This window comes from Achroia grisella, unplaced genomic scaffold, assembly GCF_030625045.1.
Source record: "Achroia grisella isolate CSIRO2021 unplaced genomic scaffold, CSIRO_AGI_Agris_v1 utg980, whole genome shotgun sequence".
In the NCBI taxonomy this organism is placed as follows: Eukaryota; Metazoa; Arthropoda; class Insecta; order Lepidoptera; family Pyralidae; genus Achroia; species Achroia grisella.
In genome coordinates this window covers 783587-797713 of record NW_026713079.1, presented here as the reverse complement: position 1 = coordinate 797713, position 14127 = coordinate 783587, and the positions used below count along the sequence as shown (strand labels likewise).

At 36.3% G+C, this 14127-nt stretch overlaps 2 protein-coding genes across 2 annotated transcripts in view; one reads left to right on the top strand and one right to left on the bottom strand.

The window, feature by feature from the left end:
• Nucleotides 1-14127, bottom strand: part of LOC131854389 (E3 ubiquitin-protein ligase Ubr3) — a 157682-nt gene that overhangs the window by 91912 nt on the left and 51643 nt on the right. The gene's annotated exons all lie outside the window — the stretch shown is intronic.
• LOC131854373 (uncharacterized) lies at nt 2727-13963 on the top strand. The gene is made up of 10 exons (XM_059205487.1): nt 2727-3188; nt 4542-4698; nt 5363-5500; nt 6500-6717; nt 7378-7479; nt 8358-8482; nt 9764-9995; nt 10947-11086; nt 12747-12916; nt 13730-13963. The coding sequence occupies exons 1-10, from the start codon at nt 2727-2729 to the stop codon at nt 13900-13902; spliced, it is 1917 nt and encodes a 638-aa protein (XP_059061470.1). The 3' UTR covers nt 13903-13963.

The window sequence follows — 14127 nt, the reverse complement described above, 5'->3', positions numbered from 1 at the left end:
CAACGTTATCAAATAAAAACTAATCAACAATTGCGTTTATAAGTGACTGTGTATTTGCAAAACTGAGAAAACGGCAACACCAATTATGCATATTATTTTTATAAATTTTCTTGAAATTCGAGGAAGGTTCTTAAGAATCGAAAACATTTAAAAATCCTCGGAAAAATTTAAACATGTCACATATTTTTTTTTATATAAGCTGTTCTTAGGTGCCTATTAAATATTTCATTGAATGTGGTTGAAGCGAGCAAAATTTAAAAGAATAGAATGGCAGAGGACCTATGTGATACGAAGTTCTAATTAATTAGAGAATCATATTCTCATAGTTATAATAGTTTCCAGTTTTTTGTTTAATAACGTATGAACCAAACCGTGGGGAAAAAATGTAATATTTATTTATTTATTTATTTTAGGAAGATTAACGATTGACGTTCATATAAAACAATTGACGCTAAAATGAACAAATGATTTTTGAATTTGAATTTCAACCTAAGTGGATATGCAGACGGTGGTTTCTACGGAGAATAACCTGATGAGGTTTTGTCTAGAGAAAAAAGGGAAAGTAAAGTAGTTCTTAACGGTCGGCAATGCGCACACTATTTCGGACTATGGTAAGCATTTACTGACAGATGAGCCATATGCTTGTTAGCTACCTGTATAGTTGAGGTAGACTGTACTTACTTATCATAAATGTGATAATGATTTACAATAGATACTTGCGTCGAATAGGAAGGCCCTACATTAAACTTCTGTTATATAACAACGATTGTATTCAGTATAGAGGTTATCTTTATCAATTCATGAAATCGGTTCAGATTGGGTGTATTGCGAATTATGGAGTTCCATAGCTATTTTGTTCCATATCAATTTTTTAGAACCAAATATTGATGATGAAGAACGAAACGGAAAGAAAAAAATGGTAAATCCTTATAATGTAGGTACGAAAGGTGCTATGTATAATATTATACTACAAACAGCAGCTTTTAAGTAGCCATCGAGAAGATATGGAGTCCATAGCAAACGTTAACAGTGATGAAAGTCAAAATAATGTATGTGACAATTCTTAAAACTAAAAAACAAAGACATTCAATATTGATACAAAAATAAATATATAAAAAAGTGCAAAAAGATTGCAACATGCTGTTGTATCAGAATCTTCGGTTGTAGTAAAAGAATAAGGATACAGAGATTAAAAAAACAATCTAAACGTGTTCAGAATTTAAATTATAATGTGGATTATTTTTGGGGTTGTAAGTCTGAATTCGATTGTGCTAAATGCTTTTTTTTTAATATTACTATGGTAACAATCAAGCTTACGGTCTACCTGACAGTAAATGGTGACCGTAGCCTATAGACGTCTGAAACACCAAGGGTGTCACGTGCTTGGTACCGACTTTTTAGAAACCTTTCTTGAAAACCCCATGGTCATGAGAAAAGATGATGAGGAGTTTCGGTAAATGAATGTGAATGTGACCTGAACACTGATTTTTAGACGCATGCTATAAATAATGAAAAGTATATCATGCAATAAGTAAGTATTGCCCGTACAGTATATAATTAAATTTAAGCTGAAATAATAATTATCTTTTAATTAGTAATTAGCAAATGTTTGATGATTGCGATTGTTGTGTCCACACAATCAATCTAATCGATATCCATAGGAACGTCTGGTTCCTAATTTATTATTTTATATTCTGCTGCAGTTGCACCCTTCTATCTATCCTTCAGTAAAAGGGCACTGGGCAAAACAGTAAAATCGTTTTACCAATCAAAAATTGGTTCGTTTATTATTCAAATACCTACATTTTGATAAAATGCAAAATATTTTCATAAAAAGCAGGATACTTGTACACTTTTATCAATTATGTACTAGCTTTTGAAGTGTATAAATATGTAAATAAAAGATATTTTAGGGCACAGACAGAGGATAGTCAATCAAAAATTAATCCAACTTTATCGATGATTATAATTGGAGTATCACTATACCATACGAGTTTTCACAGAAATGGATATCTTAGCGCAAGCGATCGCCAACGTAGGGATGTTCCGATACGTGTATTCGATATTCTGGTTTTGATAGCAAGTACATATCAGATCAATGTTAGAACAGTTACCCAGTATCGGAACAAATATTCTTTAGTATGGAATCGATAGTATTCTCACTGTATTGATTGTTAAAAAATATAAGTAGGCATTTTTTGCATACCCTCCGTTTTTCCTATCATGACAGTTGAAAAGATCATACCTTACGATCCGACACGCGCGCAGAACGTTCCTAACATATAATTAAAAACGAGTGCTTAAAGGGTGACATTGTGCTGGACCCTCATACGTACTGAAGAACATTAAAACCCTCGGATCATCAAAAGGACTGGCATTAACATCACACGCTTCCAAGATTTTCCCTAACAGATACCTAATGCCTTATAAAATCATTCAAATTGCAAAATGATAATAATCGATTGCTGCTGACCTAAGAAAAGGTCATTAGAAAAAATTGGACAATGACATGAAGCCAGGTACTTGCATAGATTAGATATAATAATCTTAAATGTATCGATACTTATATGAGTATTATCTACTTAAATGAATAGATATCGATATCTGGCAGGTATACGAACGTCTCTATCCCCCCAAAATACTGCGAACTTCGCCAACACTTCGCCGTCGTAATGCGTCCCGTACGCAGGTTCGCTATTACATTTATATAACAATTCCGCGAAACTATGAAGTTATCATGGCTGATAGGATTGTTTACGTTTGTGCCTACATACGGCCTGTCACCAGCTGACAAAATTAGAAGCAAATTTTATGTAACAGAATGGCAACAATGGGAGCACGTAAATAATTTCGGCTGGCGTACGTCAGGCGTCGCCGACATAGAACTAGCTAAAGCGTTTGTAAAGTTTAACGGTGAGATACAAAAGACACCGCGACCACCGGCCCCGGCACTGCGCAGCTCGTGGTGGCAGCAGCCGCAGCTACAGATACAGCGTATAGAAGGGATGTACAGAACGTTCCTGCAGTATATGAGAAGGCGGGCGGAGCCGAGCGCCGGGTCGACTAGCTCGGCAGAGTGCTTGACTTTAATAAGGAATGTACTTACTAATCGAACGAGAGCACCCATGTCGGAAGTAATATCGAAGCTTCAAGGGTCGGTGTTGAAGACATACCAGAATATTTTGCAGGTAAATTGTAATCACATCTGACTATATCATTCATGCAAAGTGTGAAAAGTTTCAGTTTTTTATATAATTTGATTGAACGAACGAAATTGAAACGCATGACGGCTCACTTGATGGTAAAAGGTTTTTGTTACATACATTAGTAGCACCACGGACATTACGTTATCATGTAACGCCCGTGATACCACGTTAGTCGTTGCATGCGTTGGCATTCCAGAAGAATAAGATGCTTCATGCATCATAACCAGTGACCAATTTACACTCCAAAACCGAAACATAGTTCACAAAGCAAATTTGGTGACTGAAATAGGTGCGACTCATTTATTCAAGTAGACGAATATAAATTATGATTTGTTATTTACGAGCATTGTGTTATTTTAACAAATTACATTTTAAAACTAATTGTGTAAAAGTGGAGTATACCTATAAAATGTTTTAACTGAAAACGTATGTAACAAATGTGTTTATCGAGTCCATAGGTACAATAATAAATAACCTCTATAATAATATACGTCAGAGCGGTCGTAAATAGATGGTAAGCCCTGTGCAAATATTATCGTTTCGAAATCGAGGAGACATTAGGTCGTCGTATATAGGGGAACACCCATAAAATACAGTACCCTTATTTTCTTTATACAGTGATAAAGTAGATTATATAGTAAACATAAATAAAAAGATAGGATTGATGGTACGATAAAAATATATTTTTCTATATATGTATGCAGTAGTAAGTATTACAACAATTTACTGATTAACTTTATCATACTTTATGGTTTTTTTTTTGTTTAACTCCCCTACCATTAGTTTGTGTGTGATTATAAATATTCAGTACGGAAACCTGATAACCGCTACAAGAAGCGTTACGAACATTTCTATTGGTGACCATTATTGAGTCTACGCCCATATTTCCTCCGAACATTTCGCCTAAGAACGAGGCATTGAACAGAGTTCGGATATAACTTGGAAGCCAAATGTTAAATTCGGGGACTAAACTGAGACCAAACACACACGGAACCAAGAAAATATACATATAGTTTTGATTTAAAGGGCAGGGATGGGCCTGATAAGTAGTAGGTCTTTTAAGTATGCTGTATTTTGAGGAAAAGTCATAATTTAATTTAATTTATATTAAGGACATAGTGCGCTAGGTTAAGTTAATAATAAGTTACAAGAAGATACCCCAGCCATCAAAAGCAATAGTTTCGTTTCGGTGGCCCGGGTAGCCTCCGGAAAAGACGCCGAGATAGTAGGTTAAGCCAAAAGGCATTTACCTATACTTGGAATGGTGAAAGAAACCCTGTTTATTGTTATATATATAGATAATAGACTACATAGTGGTCATGTGCTGTGTTCTAGGCGCAGCATCTGTACTTCAATCGGTCGCAACTGTGCGAAATGCAGGTGTCACCTCACCAGCTCATCTACGACGTGTACAATACTGTAGCGGTGGCGGAGGTCAAAGCCTACGCCATGATGCAGTTCTCATGGATGCTGAAGATGATCTTCGAAACAGGTACAACAACTTATATTATTCAATTCCAACACACGGTTCACAATTTCAGATATTATTATGTAAGATCTCAGACAGGAGTTAAGACTACGTTTTAAAGAAGGTATTGATTATAAAGATGATATAGTAAGAAAGAAAAGTAACTAAAGAGATGACTGCGAACAAGGATGAAAGGGAGAGAAAAGCAATACGTCGAACCCAAAATAAATGAGATAAGGAAGAAGCAGATGATGATGATGATTGATTATGAAAATGGACGCACATTCAAAAATATAATTAGAGGAGACCGAATTAACGATGGATATCTAGCAGTATAAGGAGTTCTAATAGCATTCGACTTCCCTGAAATACAAATTTATATACTGTATAAGTCTTTTTTTGTTTCGAACTACTCTAACGCTGTTGGCCGCAGGTGGCCTAATAGCTTCACCGAACGATAGGGGGAGAGTGGAGATGGCAGTCCAAACCCGCGGAAGGATTTGTGAAACGGCTGAAGACCAACTTCTGCCTGACTGGCCAACCCCGACTAGATGGCGGTTAAAAAGATACAATACTAATAAAATATATACAAGCAATAAATACAAAGTTAAAGATGTATTAAGTACTTTACAGGTTTGATACACGGCCAATGTGTGTGAAGATGTAATACATACATTTAAATTTACAGGCGACGTAACGGCAGTGGCGCTTAAGGCGAGAGGAGACTTTGTACGAGGTACAAATATGACAGCAAACGAGACCAGAATCGCTTTATCTCATGCCAAAAGCGACTTGTACCGTTGTGACCCAATCCGACATACACAAGGTATTGTACACAATAAGCATTGACAGCTTCAGTAGTCTAGAGGTTTAGCACACCGCTTTATTTCCGCCGGCTGCAGGTTAAATTCCTCGCAGGACGAGGACTTTTCAACACCTCTAACTATCCGATCTGAGATATATCAAGATTTCTTGTAAAAATTATCAACTTATTTGTATTAATATATTTCCCTACCGTCCAGTTCAGTACGCAGATTCAATTGAAAACTGGCAAGACTCAACAAAATTTTTTTTTTTAAATATCAGTATATTTATTTTGTCTACCTACTTTTGTAGCTATCTATGTCTAACGTTAAATGTTAAAAACCCGTGCGTGAACTACTATTGCCATGCACGTTTGTCATTCAAGTAATCGTTTAGTGAGTAATAATAGGCTATGCTCAGTAAACATCATTGAATACGATACTTTTTTTGAACTCTTTAATGTCCAATATAGCTTCTACAAAACGGCGAGCTTAATGTCGTATGGCAGTCTCCACCAGCTATCCTTTAGGTATACAGAATGCATTATTGGGCAGTTATGACGAAAAATATATTACATGTTAGTCCGAATTATATGGATGGTAATATATACTTTTTAATAGTTTTTAGGTTTTGGTACGTTTAATAATATAAAATAACTAGCTGTCCCGCCAAACGTTGTTTTGCCATATAAATTAATAACGCTATAAAAAAATAGGGGTTGATGATAGAAGGGTGAAAATTTAGGATTGTATGTATTTTTGTATGTTGTATCATAAAAAAATAGAAACTAAAAATGTTGTCTAAAAAATAAAAAACGAAATTTACGGGTGGACTACCCCTAACATTTAGGGGGATGAAAAATAGATGTTGGCCGATTCTCAGACCTACTCAATACGCTCACAAACTTTCATGAGAATCGGTCAAGCCGTTTCGGAGGAGTATGGGAACGAAAACTGTGACACGAGAATTTTATATATAAGATTATTAAACGTTTCACTATAACATAACACGTATTTCACAGGTGAATCCTACGACGAGGTAACCCGTCTACTGCAAGGCTATATAGAGAACGAGGTGGACATGACTAAGGATAATTCATGTGCTGAAAAGTGCTCCTACTACAGCGTGGCCAAGAACTACGGCTGCTTTCAAGATAAATTCTGCGCCCGACAATCTAGCTGCAAGGGCAACATTATTGATTGTCATTTCGTTGAGTCGGACATGACAGTGTGTACCTCGGTGGGTCTCTATTATTTATTTATCTCCAAACCGACCGCACTCACAATATATAATAACAAAAACGTACTATAGCTCTCGTAACTTTCTCGTGAGTCATCAAATCGAGTAATAAGTGTATTGCGTTATATATATATAATCGCCTATGCGTCTGTTAGAGACGATTTATAGCGTAATGGTCTGTGAACAGCTCTTTTCGTGGCTGTATAAACCGATACGAGAATGGCATGGCCTACCACAGGATCGGCAATGGAAATTATTGGCAGTAGTCTGTACTGAGCCGCCTAGGTTATTTGCGTTATATTTATGTATATTGATGTATATGTATCAGTTATCTAATACCCATAACACAAGTTTTAGCTAGCTTAACTTGGGTCTAGATGGCGCTGTGTGAATTGTCCTGAGATAAAAAAAAAAAAAATTATTTATTCAGTATAATATGATATACCTAATTATTCTATACTATGTATACATATAATGTTACTATATATATATTATGTAATGTTTATTAGTAACTCGAGGGATCGATTTTCGTCGTAACTGCCAAAAGGTTACCTACGTTCCCGACCCTAATATAAGCAGATTTTGTAAGTGTCATGTTTACATTAACATCTTGTACTATATATTATGACTACTGTTATAAAGTTAGACCTTTTTTTTCAGAACTACCGAAGCAATCGTCGTTATGAATGGGTTAAATATGTCAACGGACACACGCTTGGGAAGGAAACCAACTGCTCCGTTGAGAACGGCAAATCGTACAGGGTAATAAATGTATTATGATTAAACTTAAATATCTTCGCAGACTGGGTGTGTGTCGGTCTGGGTGGACCCCTGTGTTTTTTTAGATAAACTTCTATATAGATGAAGTGTATTAGGATTTTTCGGTCACGAAAAAGCATTACCGTCGCGTTGAGAGCTGGTGGCAATGAAATTCCTTTATACTTTCCGTATACACTATATCCTGAGTAGATAAAAACCTTTGCTCCTAAGAATATCCTTCAATTCTTGTCCCTGAAGGGTAGTAGGTAGCCAATTAAAAAAAAAAAGTGCGAGCACAATAGATCTATGCAGGTCGCAATACTAATCTATAAGCACCTGACTACCAACAAAATAAAATTGTGTCCCAGCATACATTTCTTTTTTTAATATTCTTATGATTCTTGAATGGCATGCAAACTGCTGATTGTTTTTTTCTATGTACTAGCTGTTTGTTACCCACGACTTCGTCCGCATTGATTTAAAATAAATACAATTATATGATAAGTCGTATCGTCGATCGTGTTATAAAAAAAGTTTCTCACGAAAAACAGCGCATGCTGCTTGGTGGCTGAACATTCAACTATGTATAAGATAGTGAAATTCTAGGATAAGAGCCATGACACAGTCCTCAGTATCACTGGCGTCACATGTTATCGTGATCCGCTGTTCATGTATATAAGTCGACGGTTACCACTTACCATCAAGCGCGTCATTCAACTCATCAAAATATCTTTATTCATGATATCATATTAGATTTCACAATAGACCTACTACAGACTCTTATGATGTAAAACCACCATTTAAATACCTCGTTTGTCAATCTAATTAAATGGAAAACAAAAATTAGTCACACGTTATAAATTGCCACTAAATTACTGCAGGTGCAATCGTGGTGGCGCTGGTTAGTCTGGCACTGTTCCTACTGCATGTGCTTGTGTGACGACCCTGCAGATTCCGACCGCTACTTCAGTCTCAGAGAAGCCACCTCCGATATACAGTCAAACAAGTTAGTATCAAATCAAAACATTATTATTCATGTAGGTCTATTACAGACTCTTATGATATGACAAAAACTACCGTCAGTTCGGACAGCATTCGAGCTAAGAGGAACTGACAAGAAACTCGGCTCTTATTTATTGTGCTTGTACATGTTACCAAAGTACAGATTCATTTTTAAAATCAAAATTAGGGATAATAGACCGACTACCAGCATATACTATTGCAATATAATAACAATCTAAGAACAATTCACACAGCGCCATCTAGACCCAAGTTAAACTAACTAAAGCTTGTGTTATGGGTACTAGACAACTAATACATATACATAGATATATATTTTATTCGTAAATACATACATATTATCCATAGAAAACACCGAGTCCGATCATACCCATACAAATATATGTGCGAGGAATCGAAGCCGCAACCATCGCAAGTGAGGCGGTGTGCTAAACCGCTAGACCACCGAGGCCGTCAACTTACAACAATATATTATACATTCAATATGACACTATACTTATAATATCGGTGTCGCAAGTTATGTATCTCCGAGTATTTCTGTATTCCCTATGGTTGGCTGGTAGAGGACTATATTAGCATTAATAATAATAATAATAATAATAATAATAATCTCAGGACAATTCACACAGCGCCATCTAGACCCAAGTTAAGCTAGCTAAAGCTTGTGTTATGGTACTAGATAACTGATACAAATACATATATTTTTTTACATACTTAATATAAGCCCGCCTATTGTACAAGTACCAATAAAGTTTGATATAAATAAATAAAATAAAATAAACTATATACGGTGAAATAATAATAATCACCAAATAATGGGATAAAGGCAAGGCAATAATGAATAATAACCCTGGACAATTTACACAGCGTCATCTAGTCCCAAGCTAAGTAAAGCTTGTGTTATCGGTACTAGACAACTAATATAAATACTTAAATATCTTTTTTATATATATGTGCACGACGCGCCTTCTTAGACCTTTATTATATTTTTTTATAAATATATTCTATACTTTGTTCCTTTTTATTGTCAAACAAAAAATATATGTCCTTTACCATCAGCGACAGTAGTTTCTCTTGTAACTAAATTCAAATATAATACAGTCAGTATACAGTCCTTAAGAAACCTTAGTAATTAAAAATATATATTTTATATGTACATACATATATTGTATGACTATTCAAAAGTGCTCATATTAAGTTTGTTTGAATTAAAATTATTTCTATCTCTATTCTTCAAACAGTAATGAAGTTTTCATAACATTTTCAGGGTTGTAACTGGTGTGCGTATTATAAAACGCGGCAGGATGTTTCACCTTCAAATCAGTCAGGCTACCCTATTCAAAGAAGGTTTAGTCAGCCAGGGGAACTGGGTACTCAATAAAATCTTTTCTAACACCGACCGAAATGTAGAAGAGGGTATTGATTACCACACTTTGAATTATAGGAGTAGGGCGATCGATTTAGACGACCTCGTCGCGCCGGATGGATACGTTTTATTATATTTTTATTTACTAATGATAAAAAAAAATAAAAACACTCTAGAATAATTGTTTGGGTGACCTAGTTTAGCAATGCTTGTCAAACAAAAAAATATGTCCTTTACCAATAAAAAGTATGTTCCTTCTCAGGGTTTAGACTATCTGTGTACCAAATATTTAAATTGATGCAGTCAGTTTTGGCGTCAAAGCGCGATAGACAGACGGACAGAGTAACTTAAATAATATATATTTTATAAAGATAAAAAATATAAATAAATATTAGCAGTCATGTTACTACCACAAAAAGTCCATATTAAAAATTACAATCAAAATTTAATTAACAATTTCTTCTGTTTTATTAATAGATTAGCTGGTCCCGCAACTTTATTTTCTAACATAAAAGAATTTTTCTAAAATAAAAGTAGCCTAAGTTACTCCTTACCACTTACACCAGCTACATGCCAAAAAAAGCCCCGATAAAATCGGTCCAGCCATTTCAGAGATTAGCCGGAACAAACAGACAGACAGACAGACAGACAAAAATTGTTAAAAATATTACTTTGGTGGTGTATGTACATTTATATTCATACGCATGTAGTAAAGAACGGTTATTTCAATATTACAAACAGACACCCCAATTTTATTACTATGTATACGTTTTGACTGCGGCTTCGGTGATTATCATTACTAATGATGAAAAAAAAATTATCAAAATCCTTTCTTAGAATAGAATAATTGTCACAGTAGCTTTATGCATGCAAAGTCTCAGCCCGATCGGTTTAAAATGACAGTTTCATTCAAACTTTCATCCCCTATTTTATCCCCTTGGGGGTAGAAATAATCAAAATCCTTTATTAGCAGATGCCTACGTCATAACATCTACCTGCATGCCAAAATTCAGCCCGATCCGTCCAGTGGTTTGGGCTGTGCGTTGATGGATCACTATGTCAGTCACCTTTGAGTTATATTTATATGTATAGATTCCGTTTGCTGGGCGCCCATTTGAACTTCAACATACGAGCGACAAAATTTGACTATAAATCTGGCCGCTTGTCGATTGATAGTAGCACATGGCTTAGCAACGACAACACGGAGATAAGCGCAAATCCTAGGTAAGTAAACATTAGCATGTACTGAAAAAATGTATTAAATTGTAATAGACAATTCACATAGTGCCATCTAGTCCCAAGCTGAGCAGAGCTTGTATTGTGAGTCCTAGACGACTGATATAAATACATAGATATATATATATATATTTACTTGTATGTGTATTTCTATATATAGAAATGTAAAACTATACACACATGTATAAGTATTATTATTTAACATTTTATGCCTTGATTTTTTTTATAAATATTTTTGCATCGCCAACAATTATTCACAGAACTACCTATGGTTGACTGGTAGAAAATACCGCATGGTGTTAAGTCCGCCAAATTTACTGTTACTTTATGTACTGTTTGCATTAATGTTAAATAAATAATTTTTTTTTCGTAAATACATACATAATATACGAGTACATAAAAATACTCAGGGGATATAAACAATCATACTCATAAATACAAATACAATGCAAACATTTGTATTGATTAGTTTTGGTGTGGGTGTTTCCTTATATACCGGTTTAAACCGAAAAGGTATGAACGTACCGATGGTAACAAACAATTTTATTTCTTCAAATTTCCCTGAAACCAAATAATTTTATCGAGAAAATGGGTTGGAAACTTTTATATAAAAAAAGCGTGCTTTTTTTTGCACATCAAGCTCTGCTTAGCTTGGCACTATATAACACTATGTAAATTGTACCGAATTATTATTTACTAGCTACTCGCCCTGGCTTCGCATGGGTGTACATAATGTATTATGTATTTAGAGGAGCTTCCTCCCGCGTACACTTAGATTGTGGAATGAACTACCTGTCGAGGTTTTCTCGAGACTACAGCATGGAGTTTTTCAAGAAGGGTATATGAAGGTTTCTTAAGAGTCGGCAACGCGTATGTGACACCCCTGGTGTTTCAGGCGTCCATAGGCTACGGTAACCGTTTACCATCAGATGGGCCTGTTTCGTCATCATTTTTATTCATTTATATATACGTTTCACACACGCAGTCTAAATGAATTGAAATGACCAATCACTGACTCGTTTCTTGACTGGTGGTACTATAGGCAATCGTAACAGCAATCAGCTGATCACGTGACAATTTTCGTGATCAGTCTTGTCTCTCGATTCGATGCGAACAGCGGTTGCAACGTAGCTAAGTGCAAATTTAAGCCTAAATCGTAAATCCAAATTTAAGCCTAAGAACCCTATGAACCATCATCATTCCTCAAGTTGTGAAACCTGAAGTGGACAGCAGATCCGAAGTGGAAACCCGAAGAGCAAAACGCAAGGAAGAATCGATCCCCGGCTCTTCCAGGAGAATATATGACGATCCGGCTATATGTAAGTAGTGCTTGGTCTATATCTTTTCACAAAGACTGGCGTGTGTGATCGTCTTACATAAGCTGGGTCTCTCAAAGTGTCATCGGTTCTACCGAATTGATACAGGGCCGTATGCTTGTTTGCACCTACGTGGTATAAATAAAATATATATATATATATATATATATATATATAAACTTCTCTCTTGAATCACTCTATCTATTAAAAAACGACTTCAAAACCCGTTACGCAGTTTTAAAGATTTAAGCATACATAGGGACGGACAGACAGCGACAGCGTTTTATACTATGTAATAGTAAAATATGACAAATTATATGTGTGGATTCTAGGAGCCGTTTGGAACTATCTCGTCCATCCCTGCCGACACTGAGCACCGCTGCAATTCCAGTGAACTCTAGACACGATCAGTTCATGGAATTCACGCATAGCAGCTTCGAGGCTGACGCTGCTCAGACCACCGTGCCATTCATCGACATACAACCAATACAAGTGTATCGCCGTACGTATTCATTTCACTTTATTTCATCAAACGATTTTATAAAAATTGAGAAGCTTCTGGAAGCGGCTATGTGTAAGGAATTTTAAGATCAGGAGCATACCTCTGAAATATTATTAGGTTGTTACAAATTGACTGAATAATCCGAATTAACAAATCAGTACTATAAATTGGTAACGGTACTAACCAATAAGAGAGGTCTTCCGCCTGTGCCAATCCAAAAGCTGATTCGAAGTGCCATCTGCACTCGTCCCCTATACTCGTTCCGTGGAATTATAAAGGCCAGCTACGGTCAACAGCATTAGAGTAGTTTAAAATGAAAACTAACGTGCCGCAGCTGCCATTTGGCCGAACGAAAATGGGAGGGAGAGCAGAAACCACTCCAAACCCGCGAAGGACTTATGGAACGGCTGAAGTACAACTCCTGCCTGATGGATAAAGCTTTGATGTGACAGCGCCACTGGAAGTTGGAGCCTCGTCTTGGGCTGTCATAATATTTATCCGCTTTTGAATGGGAGGTGTTCACTCACTAACATAGGCCTATTTACTACTCGTGTCACCGTACACCGGTCACCGACAACCCCAGGGTCTGATCGAGACACCCCGTGCAATTCTAACAGGGATCGAAATTATGGCTTAAGCCGAGTTTCAAACCCCTGGCGATGCCCTCAGGCAAAGTTACGGTACAGTAGTCCCACGGCTTTGGAGTGCCATCTGCACTCGCTCCCTATCGCCTGATGAAGCTGTAAAAGCCAGCTGCGGCCGACAGCGTTAGAGTAGTTTGAAAACTGAAAGGTAACGTGTGCATGCCCGCAGGCGGCGCGCTGCTGAGCGGCGCGGGCGTGATGCACCGCGCGGAGCCCGGATCCGGTGGCTTCCTCGCACTCAAACTCTTCACCTACAACTACACCAACCACGTGCACGCAGACTCCACTGTTTATCACCACTACGACAAACTCACCGGCACCTACACTCACATTAGATTCTAGTATTCACGAAGCGCATTTTGTGAAGTAAATATAAGGTTCCTTTTTTAACGCATAGTCATATTTCTGAGGTGCATATGATGTTAAGATTGTAGATATTAAGATTGCTTTAAATTTTGTAAGTTAATGATATGAAACAATTTTAATACATGTGTCTAAGTCACTCATTAGAATTATTGATCGTTAAGTAGATATAAAATATAATATTAATTTATGTAAACTAATTGT